Source organism: Antennarius striatus, chromosome 2 (genome assembly GCF_040054535.1).
Source record: "Antennarius striatus isolate MH-2024 chromosome 2, ASM4005453v1, whole genome shotgun sequence".
Taxonomy (NCBI): domain Eukaryota; kingdom Metazoa; phylum Chordata; class Actinopteri; order Lophiiformes; family Antennariidae; genus Antennarius; species Antennarius striatus.
Window position 1 is genome coordinate 19,275,839 of NC_090777.1, and position 26,323 is coordinate 19,302,161.

The 26,323-nt window shown below is 39.7% G+C and overlaps 1 protein-coding gene across 1 annotated transcript; it reads right to left on the reverse strand.

Annotated features, from left to right (window-relative positions):
* Positions 1-5,944: 5,944 nt before the first annotated feature.
* Positions 5,945-25,954, reverse strand: slc6a17 (solute carrier family 6 member 17). The gene is made up of 12 exons (XM_068341704.1): positions 25,771-25,954; positions 22,331-22,753; positions 20,432-20,589; positions 19,034-19,160; positions 15,525-15,706; positions 14,774-14,884; positions 13,609-13,850; positions 13,316-13,508; positions 12,119-12,311; positions 11,476-11,635; positions 10,283-10,445; positions 5,945-10,152 (listed from the first exon to the last, which is right to left on the reverse strand). The coding sequence occupies exons 2-12, from the start codon at positions 22,629-22,631 to the stop codon at positions 9,790-9,792; spliced, it is 2,193 nt and encodes a 730-aa protein (XP_068197805.1). The 5' UTR covers positions 22,632-22,753; positions 25,771-25,954; the 3' UTR covers positions 5,945-9,789.
* Positions 25,955-26,323: the final 369 nt, after the last annotated feature.

A 26,323-nucleotide genomic window follows, 5' to 3' on the forward strand; every position in this document is an offset into this window, starting at 1 on the left:
ATTCCTTGCTTTTTTCCCCCTGAATTGGAGGTTGTCATGACGATATTGAACCCAGTTTCCATGGAGAAAGGCTTAGCTGGAGCAATTTTACCATTTCATTCATCTGTGTAACATTGTTGAAAATGCCCTATGTTGACCTCTATTCTACCCTGGTGGAATATAACCCAGTGGAATAAATAATGCTCACTTTTTTATGGCTCTAAGAGGAAGCTATTTAGGGTATGACCAGTAACAGGTTACTGTATGTGGACTTTCTTATACAGTATATGCCAACATAAGCGATAGAAAGCTCATTATAAACATGCAGCTGAGGTGAATTGGTCACACCAAATTGTGTGAAGGTATGTGTGTGTGTGTGTGTGTGTGTGTGTGTGTGCGTGTGCGTGTGCGTGTGTGTGTGTGTGTGTGTTTGTGTGATAAACTGGTGTTTTATCTTGGGTGTACCCAGCCTCTCACCCATAGCCAACTCCAGCAGACCCGTGAGTGACCCCGATATGCACAATGATTGCGATCATGGATGGATGGATGGATGGATGGATGGATGGATGGATGGATGGATGGATGGATGACTTTGTGGTTCCGTGTGATTTTTAAAAACAACCAGACAGGGAAAAGAAAAATGTGAGAGATTTGAACAGATTTTGTGATTTTATTTTCATGTTCATTTATATGGTAAAATAAAAGACAATCTATTATTTTATTTATTTGTTTTTCCCTTTTTGGATCAGAAGATAGTTTCAAGCAGAGTAAAGATTCAGGCTTTTATTTTTCTCCTAGAAAAGATTTTATGTTAATCAAATCTTTATATTTTCCCAAGTATACGACAATAGTGATGCTCGTATGTCCCACCCTGCTGTAAAACATTTCAAGCCTCTCAAAATCAGTGAGACTAATGTTACCATAACCATTTGAAAAAAGGATTTGAAATAATGGGAATGAGAGCAAAGGTTTGATAAATCAGAATTTATACTTTAAACTGAAACCAAATGTGTATTTACAGCTTTGTGAGTGTTAGAGCAGCAGATAGAAGCAATATTCACTACCACTCATGGGGTTTAATGCTTGTGAATAAAGTGGAAAGCCTGCTGACCATAAGGACAAAACCCAAAATAATAACCAAGCCCAACCCCATGAGCTGGATAGACATAATGATCTGTGAAGAGCGGGGGAATTATTTCTCAGTAAACTATCCTCAAGGGAATGTCCCTTTGCCGCAGAAACATTATGTGTTCAGTAGACTCCTATATTATTGGCTGCTAATGGACATCACTCCCTGTTGTGCTGCACACCAGGACAAGTGGGTTTGTGACTAAAGTGACCACCCAAACTATAGCATGACAATGATGTGTCTGCTGGGCTTTATGCTAAATACCCTCATTGAGACTTAATGACCTACAACTCCCATTAGGATAATCATCTGGAGCCCCCACCAACTGAAGAAGTCTCTTAGATGAGATGTGAAACATCTAAGCTTTTACTAGTCCAGCTGACTTTATTCAACACAACACAATGTTCCTCCTCCTGAACACAATTAAAAATTAAGTAAGTTACGATAAGCCCCTAATCTTCATCGTGTTACATTTGCTGATCATTTGATGTGTGCATACAAAGTTTGAAAATCTGCGCATTCCGAACAAAGTTGCACACAACATCATCTATCAGAGTGACGAGCAATGCAATTTAGGTGACACTTCTACTGTAGTATCCATCTCTACTTTAAATCTATAGCCAGCTAAGCAGCACTTAAGTTTTAAGAAACTTTTAACTGTTATGTCGACTGTCTCCCTTAAAGCTCTCTACTACCATTTAGTAACTTCATGTGAGAGGGAGTAATGGGAGGAGTGTCTTGTATACAGTAAGAGCCTCACAATTATGCCTGAAGACAGGCAGGAAATAACACAGCCATTAGTATGAGCGTTTTGCTCGTCACTGTATCCTCTCATGTCCATGAAATGCCTGGCCCACTTAGATACATGGGGTCATTTCCTTTAACACTTTGAAGGGGAATAATGATAAAAAAGAATAGTAAGAGTGAAAAATAGGATGTTCTGAATATTTTTTTTTAGGTACTATTGCTTTCCTTAAAAATGCATATCATGTTATCATGACAGGCTTATATTTATTTTTCAATAAATCTACACTGTAACCCATCTGTCCCACAGCACCATAATTACTTGTATATAATGAAGTCACAGTATGATTGTGAAATCAATAAGAACATGTGTTTTTCTCAGGAGCAGTCTAATCAGCGCCCACTGCTCTTCAGCCGTCATTATGTAGTGGGTTTAGGGCTGCACTCCAGCAGAATGCTTGAATGGGTCCAATCATCCCTTATGACTGGGCCAGCAAACACTAAATGGCTAATGCATTAGTGATGAAGCCATCCCTAGGTAGGTTGGGAATCATTAAGGCGCCACCGTTATTCATCAGACATATTGTAGTGTCTTTAAGTCTTCTGTCATGTACAATGTGAAGTTGTTAAATATTTCATATTTCTGTCTGTTTACTAATTGCAGACTTCAGAGTAACTTCTGAATGCATGAGGGAGAATTATCTGACTTTGATAAAGTAATCATATTTATATTTGGAACTAGCTGTTCTTCAGCAAAAACAAACAGCCCACATATATAATGGGTACCAGACTGGATTCAGGACTTTTCCAACTCATGGATCACATTTTACAGGGCAGGCCCAAGCATAGGTCCAAAGCATCCACATTTCCTTATTCAGTACGAAAAGATACACATGCTTAGATGTATTTTGCAAATTTGTGTTTTATTCTGTCACAAGTTTGTGTGTGGTTCTCTGCACACTGTGGAAAAAATATCTTGTTTACTTTTAATATTTTAGGTTAGACAACATAATTCAAAGACCTTTTTTTTTACATTACAGCATAAAGAACAACTTAAGGCAGAAAAACTGTGAATTATCTTAGACACTGATATGAGTACATCCTCAAATGTTGCGCTCGTGAGCCTGTGTTGACTCAAACAGTCAGCTCCCATTGTTTTATAAAGTGGCCTTTAAGAAAGACAAAATTGAAAAGAAAAAAAAGAAGAAAAAAAAACCAATTTTGTTTGTTTGGGACATATTTTGACTTTAACCTCAAAAATCTGTTTTATCCTGAATTCTTTCCTTATCCTGTTAATTTGATATCACTAATGTCATACTGAATCCAAACTCACATCCATTACACTTTTCCAAGAAGTAATTGATTTTGCTGAACACTTGTTCTGGCCTGAATGAAACATGACTTCACAAAGAAACTCTTTCAGATAGTGAGAATTATTAGTGTAATGAACTGAAGAATTACCCAACAACATTACCCAACAACATTAGCAAGTGTAGTTAACCACTTGGTGATATCTACCTATACTCAGTGACATGACCAACTGATGTTGACACAAACCAGAGTAGTGTTATAATACCAAACCTATGATTTTAACTGTTTAAGTCATCTCACTTCAGGTAAAATTATCGGAGACTTTACTTTTTTACTGATTTATCACTCAAAGGTAAAATAACTCTCAAGATGTGACCTGACAACATCTTTAAATGATAATAACTACAAATTAATTTCCCTGATGGAAATAAAGTTAAATAAAGTTATACTCTACAATATACAGAGGTGACAGACAGGTCTTATATACCTTCATTGGTTCAGTTGACTTTTAACTACAGTATTAGACATGACGTTAGATCTATAGATGATCTGGTCTCAGCTCTAAAGGAGGACAAGTTTTTGTTGCTATTTTTGATAAATTTACAGTGAAGCATGAAAGTGTCCCAGAAGCAGCATTTTTGATCATTAGGTGACACAATCCAGCCAATCTATTCACAAGTGAAGATTTCAAGATCTTCCTCCACATCAATGTGCCAGGTGTGAGCACAACCAAATGTTAAGCAGCTTCAATTCAGAACTGTAATGTATACCTGAAACCATAGCAACCAAAGACGACCTCTGTGTGATCAATCAGATCAGCCTCATCAGCCATCTGAGTATTGACAAAATGGAACTTGTCTTTTCACCACACGACAATAATAATATCCCCCAGCTGAGAAATGGATTGAAAACGATTCTGTAGACATGATACGTTTTTTTAAATGTTTTTAAGAGCAGCAGCTCTTATCAGTGTCTATATTTCTGTTTTACAATGCAACACTCAGATAGTTTGCTTTCTGTGGACCACACGCAGAGAGTGAAAAACTTTCATTTTGAGGACTGCATGTGAACATGTTTTTTTAAGCCCTGGTTTTTCAATGGATTTACAGATATAATTGTTGTGGTCTGGATTTGTTGCTTAACCTGTTTTTCTGATGACCTCTCCTGACCTCTACCCTTTCCCTTTCTCTTCCTACCATTTTTTTCCCCATCTTCCTGTTTAGCTTTGACCTCTCAACTTTACAGATAGGATTTTACACGAAAAACTACTCCGCATCTAAAAATATTTTCTTCTCTTCAATGGAGCATTTTATCTTGATATTCTATGATGACTTACTTTATTTTCTATCCATTAGCAGCCATTTTCATAGATCAGTAAATCCTGTTCTGGTAAAAACAGGATGCTTTATCTTGGTTGTCAGTTCAGAGGAATTTCGTATTCTTCAATAAACTTGATGTGAAATATGAAATGTTCTCTTTTCGTATAGTTCAGGCCAAAATTACAGTTCTTTAAAGGAGCTGGTCGTTGGTGGGTATCAACGGTTAGATGCCTCAACCATCTAACTGGGAAGACAAGGTGCACTGAGGTCCAGCAGGACATGAACACAAGATAATTTCAATGCTCTTCTGCACACGATATTGTCTGTGAAATGAATTGTGATAAAGGCTTTTGTGTTCTATAACTGAAACTTATTTAATTTACACCCTGAATGACCATGACTGTTTTAGAGCATCATCCTAATATCTATTTGATCACACTAATGTTTCTGGTCACTTCAAGATGTTTCCAGAAATCATCTCATCCTTTATTTCTTCCATTCACGTTGTCAGATGCCTGACCCCTACAGCTCATAATGAAGCGATGCACAACAGGAAAAAACAGAGGGAGCAGAAACAGCTACCTCTCAATGACCTGCTGTACCAGTACCTACCAGTTGATTTTGACTGCTGTCTATCTGTACCTCTATATCTATATGTATGTGCTTAAAAAAACACACTGCATCTCCTTAGCATGTAATCCCAGTATTTCTTCCTGCTGAGTGTCATGTTGCATTCTCCATTGAAAATGCTGATAAAGTTCAGTGTTATTTGCAGTGAGAATAGCTGGTCAAACAGTAATGAGCTGTCGTGTCTAACGGGTTAGTCGCCTGTACAGGCCTCACACACAACCATCTGGCCATTGGTGTGGAAGCTGACAGCAGCTGAAAGAGCCATGTGAAAATATGACTGATGGATCTCAGCCCACACAATCCTAAGCAGCCAGGAAAATGCCGCTCAAAGTGTGAAAAATGTCCTCCGACAGTCTTTTCCTGGATCAGGTGGTGGGGCAGTGGGAAAATGGGAAGCGGCCTGGCTGATTAAGCTGATTCTAGATAAAGATCTGCAGGTGGAATACCTATTAAAGTGAGTATGCAGAGACTGTATTGGATCATCAAGCCACCTCAGCCCCTTTCGGGTACCTCATCTGTTAAGATTGTGGTGGGAAACGTTTTGTTTACAGGATATAAAAAGGTTTGAAGTCCTTCAGAGGAAGTGTGACACAGCCTGGAGGACAAAGACAAAAACACAGAATCTGTGTCGCCAAAACTTAAACATCATCATCGTCATTGGCAGCAGTAAAGCAAATCCTGCTTTACTGGAACCCTACGTACGCACAGCCCATTATTTATTACTTTAGTTTGAGAAAAAAATCTCAACCTTTTGGATTTTCACATGAAGCAAAATAAATTACACAAACGCAAAATGATATGTTTCATAAAACCAATGATTTTAATTTCCCGTCATGTTTTTACAATCTATAATTCCCTTAAACTGAAGAAGAATCCTACTTGTTGCTATGGATAAACATTTCATTTGAATGTGTTACTTGTTTTGTGCTGGAAGCCACTGGCACTTCCAGTGAGGGGACAACTTACAACAAGGTTCCAGTTCAATGTAGGATCAGGATTAACCTACTGCATCCCATCAAAAGCACACAATACTGAGAGAGGAAAATAGAGGCGGAAGAATACACACATTTATACAACAAAACCTACATATACTTTTACTTTAAACACACATACACAAACCCACACCCAGACCCATGCACACACACTTATATATGCACACACTCCAACAGAGTTACAACTATTTTGATTGAGAACACCAGAAATCAACAAACACCAAAGTAACATTACCTACAGTACAAAAATCAAAAAATAGTTAAAAATATACCATTATTATTTACAGATCAAGTATATATATATTCTTACTATAGATAGCGGGACTTTATAAGAATTTACATCAATATGTACAGAATAAATTGTCTTAAATACTATAAATATTTTTGTTTGGTCACAAAAAGACTATTTTCACAGAATTAACTCCACTATTAATCTATACTCGTCAAGTTGATGTCAGTAATTTAACAGTTAAGTTCTAGAATTGGTAGAATATAATGCAACACAGTCAACAAATGGAAAGAGACCCTGGAGCTGACATCTTCGTTTACAATAAGCATAAATAGCTCCTTTGATTTTTGACCCAATATGATGAGACATTTTTCTGTGTGCAGAATAAATAGTGCTTTTCAATGTGGCAGTTGTGTGTAAAGAGTAAAGAAATGAGTGAACCCTGTGCATTAAGTGTTGCGTTTAAATGTGAGGGTGAAGTTGCATGAACTCAGGAGTCTTGATTGTGCTGTGTGTGTGCAGGATCCTCCACATCAGTAGCAGCTCAGGTTGACATACGTCACTTTGTATGCAGATCAATTTGTAGCTTTAGTATACGTGCAAAACAAACAAAGGGTGCATTTTTAAAAAAGATGACAGTGCATTTCATTGTGCAGGTTTATTAAGTGATTTTATCCAGTTCACCCAAACTGTTTTTAAACCCATCAACTGGTGGGACAGGGTGCTCACAGCGATCTGAAACTCTTCGAAGCTGTCACTGTTTTGTGCTTTCCTAAATGTGCTTTACTGTAACCCCAACCCATCCGTGAGTACAGGTGGTACATTCAGCTGACATTCTGTATAGCAAGCTATCTGGCTAAAAATGTTTTGGGTGTGTATATGTACATGCAAATTTGTGTGTGTATGTTTATGCATGATAAACTGAAACATATTCAACAATGATGTCTTAAAAATTTTTTTTCAACAAATCTAAGAAGGGAACTAGAATCTTGCCTGTGGTTCAAGGAAGACAAGTGTGAAATTATCCAATTCTTTTTCTATTGTTTTGTTCTTACGGTCGTCCACAGAGTCATTTTAATACCTTTTATTATGTTTAGTGTGGACTTTGTCTATTTGAAGCCTTTATTTGAACTTTTAATAATGTATAAGGTGATATAAAAAACTAGTAACGAGATTAATGACAGTAGTTCAACCCTTCAATATAGAATCATACAAACCGTCCCATATATCACGCCTGGTCACATGTCACAATTAATGCATCAACATTTTTTCTTTTAGGATAAATAATAGTAAAATCTAATTAAATGTAAATTAAGAAACCAGACATTTAGCCTTCTCTTCTCTCTCTACACTTACAAATATTGCTCAGTACTTATATTTTAACATTCTTGTCGTGATGTGTAAACTCTGTAAAGCATTTGCTGAATCTGTACTGAACAAACCAACTCCAGGGTCTCTAGCCAACATAATTAAAGTGCTCTAAGTGAATTAGACAATATATTGGTCCGATCTTCACACAAATGCACTACATTGTCAACCCCCCCCCACCAAAAAAACCCAAAACACACCCAACAACAACCCCAAAACAAACCAAAAAAACATATAAGGCAAATAGACAACATATATGCTGCTTAGGCACCAAACAATGTGACTGACTGTGCTTCACGCTAAATGTGTTCAGTCTCAAGTGCTTGTGTTGTCTCAGGGAGGGGCAGCCAAATGGACAGTGATTTATTTGCTGCTCCACTGACTTCTAGTGGTCAAATATGTGTATTACAACATATTACAAACACATATCACATTATACCCACATTAAATCCCTAAACGTACATTGTCACACAAATTTGTACATTAAAAATTAAATAAAGGCTTCAGTTTTCCCACAATAAGACATGAAATTGTAGATTGCAGTGCTTCTGAAACAATGTTGAAGAATTTACAGCAATTTAGCCCAAAAATCATCCTCTCGACAATGATATATGAAGAGCACCCCTTGCTCAGTGTACCATGGAATCATCTAGTGTCGAAGAATGATAAAATGTATCATCTCAGTATTGCTGAACAAACAGCGACATGCATATGGACCAGACAAAGCGAGGTGTCCACTCTCCTCTTCCTCCTCCACATCAGGAAAGGATCTGTATCTCTGTGCTGCCTTGCCACAGCTTCCCTTGGGTAACACAGCTATTTTTAAAGAGGCAGGGTCACCAGGAGCTCTTACTCAACAGCGAACAGTACATTGACACACACTTTCACATGCACATGTGCCTGGGCGCACACATTTCTTCTCAGGTCTGCCTTTTTTACATGTGAACAGACAAAAACAAAGCTCACAAAACACCCCGCTCCTCTTCTGCAGTGTACAAACACCTCTGTCCTTCTAAGGCATTGATTAAAACTGAAATGACTGATGAAAATGGAAAGGCTTTGTCTAGGCCAGATGCAGCTGGAACTGCACAGGAATGGCATTTGGCAGACTCCTGGGAACTACTTGTTTGTCAGAGAGAAAGGTTGTTTAAAAGAAAAGCGTGGCTCTGTGCTATGGCTCTGGAATTCTTTAACTTCAGTCACAGCGTCTGTCTGTGCTTCTGTGTTCATGGAGTGGAAAAGAAGACATGAAAAGTGTTCACACATTTTGCACTACTCCAGCATATACACGTGATTCACTTTGACATCTCAGACTAAAGCACAACACATATTTATATTATTCTACATCAGAAGGGATAGCAGGGACAGAAGGGGAGCCAGTTTTCAGAGGACCATACCTTGACTGGTTGTTATTGCTGATGCATGATAACCTCAATAAATAGATGAGATGTGCTTATAACACTGTTTGCATTATCAGAATCACTAATTACATTCTTTTATGGATGTATTTGTAATAATCTCGTTGTTAAGATATGAAATGCTGCCATGTGAGACAAGTCTCCCTCCATCTTATCCCCATAAATCACAATCCTTTACATTTAAACACAGAAATAATGAGAATAACCTTTTTGGTGAACATGGTGAACATGTGGTTCAGTAACGTAAACCAATTTAATGCTGTACACACCTCAGCAAGACCTTACTCCATCTGTAACAGCACTCAGGATCTCTACGCTCAACCGTGTCCATCTATATCTGCCCTTGTGATCTGCTAACAGATGGAAAAAGGTCATCGTATCTGGTGACGCCTGAGCTCATGTGATCCCATCATTACAAGTGGGATTGAAAAAAAGTTAATAACTTGGATCCTACAGTGGGGAAGAAGAGAAGAAACACACACCTGAAGCAATGGAGCAAAAATAGGAGGATAGACAGATTCAGCACTGGGGGATAAGGTGTGTGATGAAAGCTGCAATAATAGGCAGTAGATTCCTTTCCTTAAAGCCCTCTTTTCATCCCTTTCTTCCTGTTTCCCTCTCTGTGCAGCGCCAGGGTTTAACAGACTGGAGGATCTAAGAGCTCAGTGGATCATAGCTCAGACTCAGGCGAGCCGATGTTCTGGTAGCCTGTCTTGGTGCTAGTGCCATAGTTGGTGTTGGTCATCTCGTGGGTGCCGCCAGGGCCCAGGTAAGCACGGTGGGCAGGCATCGGAGAAGGAGCCTCACTGGGGTTCTTGCTGAGGATGAAGCGCTGCTCATCCTGCTCTTCGAGGTTGGAGATGTCCTTCATCATGCCCTTACGGTAAGAGACGGACAGCTTGTTGGAGCCGTCTGAGATCAGGTTGAAGCGTCGGGCGATGTAGACCAAGGGTAAAGGCAGCATGGCCAACACAATGAGGGCGTAGGCCATGGCTAAAGCCCAAGGTGGGTAGCTATGGAAACGCTCTGCCCCCTGAAAACATGCGCAACAGAAGAGTTTGAAACAAAAAAACAAGGAGAAAGAAAAGAAAGGCATTTGTAAAGTGTGGTGCTTGCCAACTTTTTTCACAAACGGGTAATCATGAGACAAACTTAAAACTGACCTCATTCTCCACCCATGCATTGTATCCTGCAGGGCTGACGGCCATCTCGATGACAGTAGCAGTGATGAGAACAACCAGGACCGCCGGCGACACGTACCGCCACATGTAGAAATAGAAGGAGTACGGCCTGAAACCAAGCATGTCCTCCAGGTCCTGCATGAACCTGCAAACAAAATGAAGTTAAGTGGCGAGGAATTTAAGTAAAGTTGACAAATGTTACTGTGTGCATCAACTGTGGGTGTTTCCTTCAATTGACTCATTTGTTTCAGTTATTTGGTGTATTTCCTGAAATTATTAATTATTAATTGGTTGTCAGAAATATGAATGAAAATCAGTTATTTCTCTGTAATACCTAATGCACATATATAAATTCTTCTTCTACGAATCACCAGAGGTGAATTTCTCCAAGATGGTGCTGATGGCGAGATAAAGCAAAGGCTGTCATTTCTCCGGACAATTAAGCTTTCCTTTTCTTTGTTTTCTTTTCCTAACATGTCATATCATTCCAGATCCTGCCTCATCTACAATAGGTTCATTCCCTGCACCTGCTTTCCTCCTCACACCTGCAGCCATTCCCCAATCTGTCGCCACCCTTCAAAAGCCAGCTCAGCCTTCTGCTCTCTGCCAGATTGTTTAGTGTTCGTCCTGACTCTCCAGCCTGTTCCATATCACAAATTGATGCAAATATTTACTAGTCAGTTCTAAACACCATGAAAAGTCTAGAGTGATAAAAACTTTGTCAAAAGGTATCGGGCAAAAGGTCATTACAACCTGATGATGACTGTAGGTTATTCAAGTTGATCATTAAGAAAATGTACATGTCAGCGAAAGAGTTCACACTAACCTCCTGATTACTTCACATTTCATGAAAAGCAACACACTGAAGCTCAACAAGGTACTACAGGAGAATCCAGAGACTGAACAAATGTAGTTAAAATTCATTTTCTGGGAAAAATTTAAGTCTAAATCTTCATTAATTTCGTTCCAAACATAAATATTTCACCCTGGAATAATATAGTGGCTCATGGTGTAAGTGTGGCAACAATTACTCAGATTTAATGAGGACAGTGTCCCAGTTTTATAACAGATCACATATTACAGCACTTTCCAAAATGAAGACAGCCGGCAAATGTTTATTAGGACCAAAATCCCTGAAATTATGTCCAAAAATGACTTCAGTCAACTTGTGTTACCTCTTAGTGCCATAAATCCAGGCAACGGAGATGTTCTCCAGGATTACAACCACAGTAAGAGGCAAGCCAGCAGAGTAGTCATCAAACATGGTGACAAAGTAGTTCCCTGAACGCTGCACGAACAGCAGACCCAACAGGAAGGCTATGATGCAGCAAACCACTGAGAAAAAGAAGTGAAAATCATGCAATCGCCAAGTATAAATCTCATCAAATAAAAAATATTTGGGTTTGATTAAATGAGTAATCAAACCTGCTGTTTGTACTTTCTAACGCTAAGGGTCTCTTAATCAAACCAATGACAAAAACAAAAAAAAAAGTGTGATGATGGAGCAATTTACTGTTGGATCATGGGAGTTGTTGTCTTGATTATTAAACAACTATCACTGAGGATGACTATCTGATATGGCATAAGGGAAATGTTCACGGATGACAGTGGTAATGGTTCATTTGCATTAATTTTAGTCGTTTGGTGACTTCCTCCTGATTTTTTAATCTTTTAATTTCTTTAATCTCTTGATTTCGATATTGTTTGAAGAATTTGTGATACTATACACAAAAAGAGGATGCAACAAAATTAATTTAAAAACCGTGTATTTCTTTGTAAATCTTGTTACAGTTTATATATTGAAGGCAGGCAGCTCACCACACAGGATCTCTTTGCGGATCTTGAAAGCATCCAGTATGGGTGTGGTAATGCCAGTCATGGTGCCGATCATGCTTCCAAGACCCAAGTTGATCAGCATGAAGAAGAACATGACAGACCAGAATGGACTGGCAGGAAAATGTGTCATGGCCTCTGTAAAGGCGATGAATGCAAGGCCAGTGCCCTGAACTGCCTGGAGGATGGAGAAAATGAGATGGAGGGTTACAAGGGTCAAAGCAAAAGAGTGATCCTGTTTGGAAAATCCCAATACTGAAATATGTTATCTAAAGAGAAGACAGTCAAGGTGACTGTGTTTGTACCAAAACCTGTAGATTATATTAAACAATCTGTTTAAATATGCAGCTGATGTCAACAACATAAAAGGCAAGGTACAAGCAAAGCATTAATGATGCCTTTTCTAAACCATCTGTAATAAAAAACAAGGCTGGTAGTTTAACTGGACATGATGGAAAATGACGACCCTAAACTGGGATTATTGCCCCGTGACAACAGGGTGGCATCATTAGCAGCCATGAGAAGAAATGTTGAGGTTTCATGACTGACTGACTCTGGATGAGAAGAACTGCAGTGAGATTACAACAAGAATCAGAATCACTTGTGTCAGTGGAGATGATGGGGTGTCGCCTAAAGCAACCTAAACTGTGAAGTAGATTTCTTCACTGATGAAGCTGATGTTCTGTATTGTGTGTTCATCTGTGTAGCAGTCATCATAGGCACAATAATCTCCTGTACTTATGATAATAACAGACTCGGTCGACAAAACTGGGGCTGCAACTAGCCATTATTTTCAGCAATGATTTATGTGTCAATTATTTTCTCATTTAATCAAGTCAACACTAATTATTTGCAATTTCAAAGAACTTTAAATGCTGTCTGCTGCTTATTTTATCTTACAGAGCATCACATTACCACATTTAAGTTATTAGACCTTTTAAGATTTCCTAAAAATATTGACTAAAGCAATTAAATTATCAAATTTATTGCTTCATTAATTTACTTTTGCGACAGAAAACAATACTTTGCTCAAGTTGGTATTTCAAATCTCCTTTTGTTGTACAATATATAACTACATACTATGCATTATTTCTTAACATAAACTGCATCCTAGACAAATATGCTTCTCATAATGTTCAGTCTTATTCTGTTTTTGGATTGTGAACTCTCCCTTCGTCTGACCTTGTTGAGCTCGTCCTCCAGCACACAGGCATCCAGGCCAAGCTGACCGAAGCCGTCCTCCTTCACCGTCTTAATGACACCGTACATCTCTGCATAGTCCTCGGCTGACAGGTGAGAGAAGTTAATGTGGGGAGGGATGAGCTCTCTGCTCAGCACACCAGAGTTTAAGAAACCCAGGATCTTCTCTGCATTTCTGCACATGATGATGGGAAAAGAAAAAACAGAAAAATCTTAACAAATGACCAACGGAGAAGGAGAATCGGGCAGCTCGTGTTATTGTGTGACATACTCACTCAACAACACACTTCTCGTTCATGATGTTCGCTTTGAACCCCAGGACAGCAAACACAACTAAAGTGGCCAGGATGGAGGTAACAAAGTTGATGACGGAGACCAGCGCTGCATCAAAGTGGCAGTTGTTGTCACGCTTGTTGTAGCTGGAGAAAGCGATGACGCCGCCAAAACCCAGACCGAGAGCAAAGAAGACCTGTGTGGCCGCTTCCCTCCATACCTGTGGCTCTAACATCTTTTCAAGCTGGAGAAAAGATAAGGAAAAAATGTCAAAGATTTAATTGCATCCTATTGTCATCATCATCATTCACCCTTAAGAAATATTGATGGTCTTGTGGCTTGAAGAAGATATTCATATTATTATCTACCACTGATGAAATCATGTGTTTTCTGCATTTGATTTTATGTCTCTGTAATTCAATATACATATTTACTACTTGAGGAAAGTGTGGAATTGATAACTGAATGGAAAAGAAATTTCTGCAGGATTACACATTTCTAGACCATGCAACATGTGTTTGTAATAACATCCCACATGTGATTTGTGGGAACAGAAATAAGAAAAATATTCAATAAAATGTGGAAAAATATTCATTAAAAAGCACCACAAAGAATGTATTTTCTTGCTTTAGCTCATCTCCTTACTGAATGCTGCTTTTAATAATCCTTAATGGGTTTTTGCAAGTCAAAAAGATTATTTTTTAAGCTGCATTTTAACAGTAAAGTCAGAATTTATTAAGAGAGCACTAACACCATACCAGGTCTCTGTCTGTCCTTCCCCTTTAACATCTGATGTCAGCAGACTATAAAATACATCATGAGAAAAAAATCTAGAGGAAATATTTTTTTACAGTATGTGACGTCTCAGTTGATTCTTATGTAATTACATATATTTACCAATAGAGGGCAACATCAACACGAGACTTAACACAAAGTGGAAGTTTATGATATTTTCTATGGATGGATCTGAACAGCTCTGTTGATAATAATAATAATATGTCGCTATGCTTGGAGGGTTCTGTTGGGTTTCTCTGTCTGTGAAAGCACTTTGAAATGTCTGCTGATGTGATTAAGTGCTATACAAATAAAGGTTGATTGATTGATTGATTGATTGATTGATTGATTTATGACTGGTTTTTTTTTGTGTACCACCATTTTGTCTCTAACCTTAGGGGTGAACATGTGAGCAATGCCATCCACCGCTCCCCTCAGCATCAAACCTCTCACCAGGAAACAGAAAAGCACCACATACGGGAAGAGAGAGCTGAAGTACATCACCTAGGAGGGAGAAACACACACACACACACAAACTGCTTTGTGTTTCTTTGACACCGAAATCGTGAAATCTCGCCAAATGCGTATGAAACTCCTGGAAATTTGGAACAATGAGCCAAAAATCCTTCTTGCAGCATTTCATGGAAAGGTTGTAGGACTTTGTGACTGTGATAATTAGATCAGTAGTTTTAGTGTTTAAAGCACCGTGACAAACCCTGGCGATCGGCGCAGTTTGCTGTTGGAAATGTGGACTGGCTGCCGCACTGAGGTTTATGACTCACTCTCTGGACCCAGATTACAGGATGTTGTTCATGTTGTTGCCAAACAGCGCATTTTCTATCGCTATCCTCGATTGGTCTTTGCATCATTCATTTTGAGCTCATTAATGTTGCATGTGGCTTTCTGCCATATTATAGATGAAATCCAAAAATAAACTAGTGCTGGTGACCGGCTTTAGCGCTGCACCATTGACCAGAGAGTGTTATCAAAACACTCACATTTGGATGAATCATCCATAAACAGAAATTCTAAAGAGAAGCTTTGGTTCAAATTGTTTATTTTGTACATCTTTATTCAGGAGTGGTACAAAGTCCTTTATGATGGTGTAATGTAACACGGCCCTGAAGCCATGGAAACTCCGTACCTTCCCAGAAGACTGGATGCCCTTGATGACAGCCAGGCAGACCAAGATCCAAGCCACCAGCAGGGACAGGGTCATCTTCCAGTTCAGGCCGCCCGTGTCATCAATGGAGCTGGTGATGTTGAGAGTCTGACGGTACCAGAAGTAAGTGGTGGCCGAGCTCTTCTCACACTCGGGAACCACCACTACAGCAGCATCAAGGAGAGAGAGGGACATGGACCAAATAGTTCAGCAACAGCAGAGTCTTCCTGTATATGTAACATCAGCAATGGACACCAGTCTCTCTGTGGTTTTATCCACCAGATAAATTTTTTTGTAAATCGCCAGAGACAGTTACATAAAAACTAAAAACACAATTTAATGTCTTCCTTTTAAATTAGATGAAAAGTATGAACCCGTATTTCTATAATCACAGCGATGTCACACGATGTCTTCACTTATTGTTCAGTCACTTATTGTTTTTGTTTTTATTGTTCACTTATTCACTTATTGTTCCATGCACGCGGTTGAATGGATTTAATTTAATTTTATACTGTTTATATTTTAATCAAATTTTATACTGTTTATTTTTTAATTTTATACTGTTTATATTTTAATTTTACACTGTTTATATTTTTGTTATAGTTTAGTATATAAGTCCTGTTAGTGCTGCATGTGTCTGTTAGTGTAGTGTATGTCTTGTGGTATGTCCTGTGATGTCAGTGTTTCTTTCTTCTTTTTTCTATCAAGTCAGAAAAACTTTATTTTTGAGTTACTTTAAAATAAGTGAAGCAATCTGTCAGTGTGAACACAAAGCTTTACTTCAATCTTTAGTACTTCTTTCCTCATAAAATATTTGCAGAATTAATTTTTTAAAAAACATGTGTTTCCAGCCAGAACCAAACGTCTGCAGTCTTTTTCCCTGCATGAGCTGCTAAATTACTACATGATGCATTACAGCAACCTTTCATTCCGGGGAATAATGTATGTGTGTGCGTGTGTGTGTGTGTGTGTGTGTGTGTGTGTGTGTGTGTGTGTGTGCGTGTGTGTGTGCGTGCGTGTGTGCGTGCGTGTGTGTCATTCAATTCAATTAAAATGTGATTTTCAGTCACCGTGTACGTAATCATTTGGAGCTCTGCTCATTACGCTCACATTCAAATTGTTAACTAACATTAGAAACGATTCAATTTAATTCAATTCAATTCTGTTTAAATTGAATTAATGAAGTCAGATTCCAGTGGGATGACAAAGGTTACAAAAGCGATCTCAGCATTTTCAAAAACTCAAGAATATTATAAAGTCCAACAGCAAATACATTTATCTAAAGAACTAATCTGCAACCCTCTATCCATATTTATTGCATTAATTTTTTTTTTAAACATTGTCTTTCAGTGATATCAATTTGCTGCTCATACAAAGGCTGGCATTGACTGAAAGGGATGGTTTGGCAGCAACCTAATAGCATAGACATTTCATCCATATAACCTCCATAACAAAAGAGCTACTTCAGTCTTTCCTGTTCAGTTTCCAGGGAGCACAGGAGACGTTCCTTTTCCTTATTGCTGCGGTTGAGTCTTGCCTCGAGTCTTGACTTTCAAACAGAACACAGGAATTTCAACTCAACTCAAGTAATAACAGACTTCATTTACTGCTAAGCTCACAAATTTTTCGGAACCCTTTATCTCCTAACTGGAGGAAAATAACTCTTGGCCCCATAGTGAAACCCCAGTTAATAACTGTTTATAGCCTGTGAAGCCTTTACACGCCGCCAGGAACAAATCACCCACACTCTTTGCCTCAAACTGTTCTAAACATAACAGACAAGAATCGCTTTACGTTACTCTGGACAGCATGTAAAAACAGTATGTAACAATCATTAATACAGCTGCATGTCAAAACCCCAGTATGAAATGACAAAGACTAAAAAACATGCGACATATTTTAATCATATTTTGTTCAGTTTTGTTCAGTTTCTTTAACTGAAATGAGGCCAAATATCTAACAATAAAATATAAAAGCATGTGATGTGACTGTGTGAGCATGGTTAACATTTTATGTTGTCTTAAACATTTTAAAAACATTTTAAAATAAAAAAATTATTTGTCAGTCATGTGTAACTACTCTAAATCTTTTAAGACTTATATGCTTATACAACAAATACAAACAGTGTGCAGAAGTTTATGTGAATTTAGATTAGTTGATTTACATGTATGTCTACGATATCTGTGTGTTGCGTGAAGAGACAGCTTTAAAATTGGCTCCAAAATGTCTTCAAAGAAACTTTTTCTTCACTGCTATTTCACTCATTTCTTTTACCGTCAACTATATTCCCAGGTCAAAATCTGATTGCTACAGTATGCTACTAATGTGCTGGTGCTTCCTCTTTGGATGGCAGACCATAGCCCAAGGAAAAATCTATTATGTTACGGTGGTGATCTTGATGATCTGGAATTCTTGAAAACATTTGTTATTATTATGTGATTGTATAAATAAAAATTTTATTTCAAATTTTATGGATTATGCCTAGAATGCTTGGCCAAAAATGATACAATAACATCTCAGTAAGATCTAGCAAACAAAAACATACGGTCTGGATTCAAGTAATATCCTGTTTTTAATTTAATTATATCTATTGAGCTCATGAAAAATTAATTACAGTGAGATAACAAATGTTATTGCGATGGATTTGAATTAGACTTTATGGATTCATTTAAGGGTCAAAATTGATGTTGCAATGATGTCTCATCAACTATTAGTCATTATGAAGGTCAAGCGATCATGCAAAGGCAGCTTTGTTGGAAAAACCAAGTGATATTAACAGTAGTAATAATAAGTAAAACAGCTTCTGCCAGCTGGTCTCAGGTCCCTGAAGACTTCCTGTTTGTGTCATGTCGAAGAAGTTATGCTGATTTTTTTTTTTGTCTTGTCCAGTTATTTTTGTGACTTAATGATTTATTTTTAAATCCAACTCTCATGTCAGGAATCTTGCATCTTCTCTTTTGTGTTTTGTTGCTATTTTGTTGTAAATCTGTTACATTTTGTGGCAAAATCTTACTTTTCTAAGTCATTGAAGTTGCTTCCTCAGCACCACCCCCCACCCCACCCCAAAAAACAAAAGCAAAACTACATAATCTCATAATGTCATTCTTACATTTACCTCAACTAAATCCTCCACAGCATCCCAGCTGCATTCAGGAGTCCTGCCCTATGAATAAATAGCTCTGTATGCTGCCAAAATCTGCATGTGCCTCAGTCACAAGCTACCAGCTGACACTGTCGACATTGTCCTACCACCTGACGGCCCTACGACAGATCAGTGTGTGTGTTTGTGTGTGTGTGTGTGTGTGTGTGTGTGTGTGTGTGCATCTGCTTTTGTTAGAATGACTGCCAATCGTGTAGCAGGACTTTGCAGTATCATTGCCTCCTGGGTGTATTTTCGTTCGTGCAATATGTATGTAAATAATAATTTCTTTATGTATATACAGTATATGCACTGCAAATGGGGGGTGCAGGGCATTGTGTTGCGCACTCACTGGCTTGGCTTCCATTTCTCTGGATGGGGCACTCAGCCCAAGGCAGTGGATACTGGAAAGATTGGAAGAAATAGAAGATGCTCCAGCCGATAATCACATTATAGTACAGGCCCACAAAGCCGCACACCTGAAGGAGAGTACGAGAAAGCAGCTCAGATTATCACTCTTAAAAAAAAAGTCACCGTGTCACCACACAACTAATAAAAACACAAACACCAGAGAGACAAGCAGCACATAGACAAACAGTCTGCACTCGTGTTTAGGAGAATGCTTAACACACACACAGACGCTGAGCATATATCTTAAGTCAGAGTGTGTATGAATTATTGAGCTGTTTGCTCTCAGCTCTGGAGACTGGGGTCCTTCATCAAAAGCTATTTATAACTGCTGAATCTCCTGATGTCACATCCAGGCATCCATGCCTCGCTGACCCTGGATGGGTCTCTCTCACATCTCTTTAACCAGATTTGATGAATCAGGTGAGCTAATAGAGAAGGATGGAAGCCGTACATTACTGAATGACTAACTCAGACAGTGTCTGATTGCGTTTTAGGCTGATGATGCTGATGGGACGGGGACAAGATGGTTCAGGATGGATACTCATGATGACTTTGGTCTTTGTGCGCTGCTGGCTGTAAAACAGTGTTAGAAAAATGAACCGGGAGACGGAGTCAAGCAGTCTGTGCTTCACTACACGTTTGTTGTCTCAGCACACGGCATGTCCAACATGTGTTAAGTGTTAGGAAGGAAAGTGGGAAAATTGGCACAGTAGATACAGAACCAGTCCCATAAAACTGATTTAGTATTTCAGGGTCTTGGCTTCGTATGGCAAAGCTTGACTATGTGTGCAATAATTACCTCTGGCATGGAGTCTACACTAGTGGGTTACCTTCATATCACATATAAGTGATTGATCACGGCAGATGAATCATATTTCTTTATATGAGGTGTCTATAACAACTGCATGTGAGATAAAGCCTATTTCACGTTTACAAAAAAATTGCTATGGTTTTATTAAAAAAAACAACTAATGTTCAGGGTGCACCAGACTACAGGGTGAACAACTAAAGTATGAAGACCACACAGGTATTGCTGGGACAGGTTCCATTAGGTGAGAGAGAACACAGCAGCAGACCACTTGAAGTCATTCCTGGTTGGTCATTCTCCTAGTCTGAAAATATTTTGGAGAAAAATCTCCCAATAACTACTGGTTAGTTCGTCCATTTGACACTGACATGGCTGGGCAGCAATGCACTTTCATATTTTTGAGCTTTATTTAGACAATCCTCTATGAACAATACTTCAAGTCGTCTGCCTTACGAGTCACAACTGACATTTAGTGCATAATGCGCTCCAGTTTTTGGTCTCATTGGCTAACGAGGCCGTGATGGTACTTACCATGAGACTGGACATTCCGATGCCGCCTAGTTGTGGGTAGACATAGTTCCAGACCCCAATGCTGCCACGCCTAATCCTCTGACCCACCGCCAGCTCCAGGAAGAATAAGGGAATGCCGATGAGGAGGAGGAGAATAGAGTAGGGGACCAGGTATGCACCTGCGACACAGAACAAAGCATTACTGCAGCAGATACAGTTAATCTGACTCAAACGCTCCCTCCACTTCCTCTTGTCTCTTTCACACTTTGTTTTTCTCTCTGCCTCATCATTAACAGCCTCCACTCAACACTTTGTCAGAGCTGACCATCTCTGAAAGAGGGACAATGGAGGGTGAGACAGAAGCAGGCACTTAAACACAATAATTCACATCCCCCCGTGATGATGTCACAAATGGAAGGGCACCATGGTAACATAACCATCCACAGCCCAAGAGGACAGCCTCAGGCTGACGGACAGCTGCTTCAGCAGTAAAACAAATGACATGGCCAAAAGCACTGCTCATGTCACGAATGGTGAAACCCTGGATTGGTGAACGAGAGACGTGGAGAGCAGAGACAAGGACACAGTCTCATGTTAGATGTTACAGTTACTGACTGCTGCTGCCTGCATTCACTTGTCTTTGATGTGTCTTATAAGTCTGAAGAAAACAGTCTGGATTAGTATCTTTTCTGCAGATATTACTATTTAGACTCACTTGAATGCAGGAATTATTTAGCACATATCTTAGAGGATGTGTGGTTCCAAAAAAATTCTCTATTGTACTGCCAGTAATACTGCTAGTTACATACTTCGATCTTTTCCGGTCAGACAACTGAACCCTAGTTAAATAGTTTACTAACTAAAGATAACTTGATAATAAAGGATCTATCCTGCTTGGTGTGAGCTCTCAGATACTTCCCATGTTATTGGTTAGTGTTACTTACATGTTAGAGACTGCAGGAAAAGGGTCAGGATTAGGGATTAGGTTAGGGTTGGAGTCAGGGTTGGGGGGTTTTTTTCCCCTGTGGCCTCCCCATCGTTGCCCGATGGTACCGTGATTGGATCGGGTTTGTGTTAGGTTAACCCATGTGGGCAATCCACAACTGAAACAGCCTGAACAGTTTCATATCCTCTTCAGAATGACTGTGGTAAATTTTAAGAAATTTTGATTTTGTAACAAAATGAGCTGATTAAAAAACATCAATTACTTGACAAACTATTTGATTGGATGCAATTATTAACAAATGAGAAGGCTGTAGATGAAATGACCGCAGCTTCAATTTGAGAGGGGTGAGGGTTCTCCAGCACAGATCATAATGTCTGGGCAGACTGGAAACTGTCTACTAGTTTCCTTTGTCTGGTGTTCAGTCAGACTTTGATTACAAATCTACAATGAAAAACATATTTCCAATGACAGAATGTTGTAAAGTGATGACAGGACCATCAATTTATTCCTGAAGTGTTTCTCTGTCATTGTACAAGTGAAGGTTTTCTGTTTGCATTTTGACATCAATAAATTTGTGCTGAACACGTAAGCCAGTGGAACAAATCATTCGCAAATCACTCACTGGCACAGAGAAGTTTTGTGGAATCCACTGCAGATAGGAAAATACCAATACAGATCCCAAACAAAAGCCTAACATCTAGCTTTTTACTTGATTAGTTGAATACACCCGTCTGGCAGCTCAATTCGTTGAGGATTAGCATAGACTCAGCATAAAAGTTCTCGTCATTAGCAGTTACTCAGCACACAGGGGGACAAAATGTTCATCACGGGTGGTTCAAATAAGAGCCTACTTTCAAATCTGAAGAGTGTTATGTTCTGCACACTGAGCCACACAAAAGGTCAAGTTACAATTATGTAAACAGGCCAGAACTGTGAGAAAGCACCAAGATATGAGCAGACCTCCATCTACATACCTCCACCATTCTTCTGGCACAAGTAGGGAAACCTCCAGACGTTACCAAGGCCCACAGAAAAGCCCACTTGGGCAAGAATGTACTCCAGCTTGTTGTTCCAGGCCGGCCGGCCATCCTCAGCGTCTGGGTCAGGTGAGGGTAACAGGGCCTTCACTGGAGCTGTGGAGCCGGGACTCAGACCCATGCTCATCTGACTGCTCTTATAGTCCATGGGATGCTCTAGGGACAGCAGGTCAGCCACGGACTCAGTGACTGGTTCATTGCTGTGCTCCCGCTGGGTCACCTTGGTGTTCTTTGGCATGGCTACGACACAGGAGCTCCGTCAGGTTGAGGGTGGTGGAGGGGAGGAAGACAGCCTAGGGAGAAGGACCGCAGTGAGACCAGGAGGGAGCACACAAAGGAAGTTGTGCTCTTCTGTTAAATCTGTGAAGCATAGAGAAAAAAATGAATTAAGGTTTATAGGAATAATTAAAAATACAGAAACAGGAATATTTATCAATCTTAGTTCAATGTTCTGTCTGTTTTTTGTGTTTGCTAGTCAGATAAACATATTGTTGATGTACTGTGTATAGAGTATTCTCACACGGCTGTAAAAATACACCACTTAAAAGCCACAAGTGAGGAATTTCACTGATCCACTTCAGAATGGTGAATGACACCCAAAGATTGAATTACAATTCATCTAACAGTACAGTCCATTTGCACAGGTCATGTGAACAACATAAACAGAAGTGTGTCTGTCTGATGGTTTCCAATAAAACTAATGCAATTACAAAGAAATACAACAGTTATTAGTGCATTAATGAAAGCATGTGGTGGTTTGGTGCTCATTAATGCTCTTTATTCCATAAGGAAAACCATGTCTGAAATTAACACATCAATCCCACCGTCCCGCATGGGAACCTTCCTGTGTAGGGAAAAACTCAAACCTGCTGGGTCAGACATGAAAGAAGTCTGATTGTCTTTCACACATAAAGATTACAGTTTTAGCACAGACAGTGAGCCACCAAGATTTCAATACATCTGGTCCTGAGATGGCTTTATGTACTGGTAGTATCCAGGCCAAAAATAGACATAAAGAGTACTGCATTCTTGTAACATTATAACACTCCCGAAGGCCAGCATGCAGTGCTATAAAACAAGAGTCAGACACACACACACGTACGCACGCGTACACACACACACACACACACACACACACGCACACACACACACATGAGAGCAGTCTGCAGTTCCAACCAGTGTTGACTCAAATGGCATCACTAAAAGTATAACCACTCTTAATGCTTCTTCCACATATGCAGCAGTACTCATGAAAACCAGGAATTTATGCTGGGATGTGTAAAATCAGCTCCCTGTATTGGGTAAACTCAGTATTTCAGTAAATAGCACTGCTGCTCATGGAGCTGCTCTTTGCTTCACCTGTTCCACCTCCTCTTCACAACAGTAGGAAATACGGTGAATGCAGAATGTATTAATACTCAAATGGAAATTTATAGCTGCAAGCAAGAAACACTCAAAATGACTAAAGCAATGAATCTGGTGGAACGTTATTTGAAACCACGTGAAATCATTGTGAGACCCTTAACATTTACTATAAACTAACTACATAAAAGGTCAACTAAACAATGAATGATGCAGACAATCTTATTAGAATGCCAAACAAGCAGGTGAGGATACTTGAAAAAAGTTTGAAAACAGATTTTTCGAGTTAGTTGCATTGCAGTGATGACGCATGACTTCAGACTGCAGCAGTTCAAAAGCAGAAAATAGAAGCCAGAGAGGTTTGATCTGGAGAGGAGGCCTCTCATCAGAAAACACAGGCAGTCGACTTAAATCAGACCTCAGCTTTTATTCACGGTGACTTCTCAGGAACGGTTGCAGTCAGCTGGACTTTAAGCCCAACCAGAGGCGGCACCAGCAGCACGCACATCACATTCCTCAACAGTGGCCTTAAGCCTCCACAGTCACGACACGCAGCAGCTCCCAGGCTGGGAGCTCTACGCACATCCCACAATAGGATCCAACTTTTCCAAAGCAGACTACAACTACACAACGCTGAGTCATCAATAGACACTCAGAACATGGAACATGTTTGCAAACGAAATGTGAATATGTGATCGAGCTGCAGCGCTGTAGAGATGCGTGGACCACATGGGGTGTGGGGTATGTGGAGCAGCGCTCTACTTTTCTCATAAATAGAACTGCTATAGTAAGTAACAAACTGTCCTGATTACATTTTGGGGGCTAGGATGACAATGACCGGTTGAAATAAAATGGCCGATTGGATTCTCATGAATTTCTAATTGAGTGCAGCAAAGGTTTGGAGATTGATGCAGAATTTCACAGATGGCACATAACAGAGACAGCAGGAGAGGACGCAGCGCGAGACGTCTGTACAGATAGTAACTCAGAATTCAGTCCCCATCTGATCGATGCACACTGAGTGACAAGAAATGTGTCCTTGTCCAGGAAACAATGAGAAAGAATACAAAGACTATATAATGTTTGGATTTTGGAGTGCTGACAAACAAAGAGAAGTAAATGGTTAATTTTATAAAAGAAATAGAAGAGGTGCTAACACAGCCACAAATTTGTGGAACTGTATATTTGTCATTCTTCAAGGAGAGGCTGGTGCTGATGATGATGTAACAGCAAAGGTTCTCTGATGCTCTCACTTTTATCTGGTCTGGTTGCTAAGCAATGGCTCTTCCAGTCAAATTGAAACCCCATCCCTGCGCGTCACCGGTCGCCTATCTCTTCTCTTACAATCTCAAATGGCTAGACGTGATATTCCCTGTGGGTCTAATGCAGAAAATAAAAACCCAACAGGATCTGCTTTAACATGACTGAGATGTGATGATCAAAATGTGCCAAAGCTCTGCTGATGGGATCTGCTGCTGCGCTGATCAGGTAGTCATCACGATCAGATTCATGTCAGGAAAATGGTGACAGGAAAATATCATCTTTAGTCGGACACAGCTCATTAATGATGATGTGCTCGATACTAAACGCCACGGGTAGTCTGACAGGTACAGACGGCACCTGCGCAGCCATAGTTCCATCATGTTTGTATGTTTCAGACGCATTACACGTGTGTCCATAACGTGGGCATAACCTCAAACGCCCTGGCAAGGTCAAACCTAGGGTCAAACAGCAATGCGGAGATGCCAACACCAAGTCAGGTGATCTGTGGCCGCGTAATTTATCATTTGAGCCGAGCGTGGAAATTACGGTGAGACACCGCCAGCAAAGAACGCAACTCGACGTCAAATGTTTTTGCGAAATAACCAGATGTCAGGTAATGAGGTGAAAGCGTATTGTCGCCACATTTAGTCATTTTAAAGATTTTTTTTTATTGAAAGCAAGGGTAAATTAGTGTATAGATTATTCGGGCGAAAAATGTATTCATCAAACATGAAACAGAGCTTCATTCTTACCTTTATATAGTGTGCACAACGCGTTATAACGTGCTTGTCCGAGCGGCAGTAGCAATCCAAAGTGATGCTCGCTATCTTCATTCAGGCACCGTCTCTGTGTGCAGCATCTCTGCGCGCAATGAGATGCGAAATAACAGCTTCCAGTCACACAGGACGCGTGGCGCGTAAAGTCTGACGCAGAAGCTCAACGCATGCAAGTTGGGTTACTGTACAGGTAACTGCTCCCTGCGATTCTTTACGTCACTTAAGGATGATCTGCAGCGCTGTTTAAAAGTAGCACGCAGATCTAGTTCCCACGTGGTTATGTTAACGCCAAGGAGGGTAGAGAAATTACTATGGAAAGTCACGACCAAGTCTGACGCAGGTCTGACTCATCCAATCGTGCTCACGTCATCACTTGAAAAAATAAATAAATAAAAAAATCCCACCAAACAAACATCTGCAGTTTTCACAGGATGGTGATGAAGAGCATTCATAGGTAGCCTGCGATCAATCAAGCGAATGATTGAATCTGCAGCTTGATGCTTGGACTGGTTTAAAATGCTTCCCAGCA

Coding starts and splice junctions, on each gene's coding strand:
- slc6a17 (XM_068341704.1), bottom strand. CDS start 22,631: ATGCCAAAGAACACCAAGGTGACCCAGCGGGAGCACAGCAATGAACCA. Junction 19,161..20,431: donor TCGGAATGTCCAGTCTCATG/GTAAGTACCATC, acceptor ACTCTCCTTCAG/GTGTGCGGCTTTGTGGGCCT. Junction 13,851..14,773: donor CTCACATGTTCACCCCTAAG/GTTAGAGACAAA, acceptor TCTTTTCTCCAG/CTTGAAAAGATGTTAGAGCC.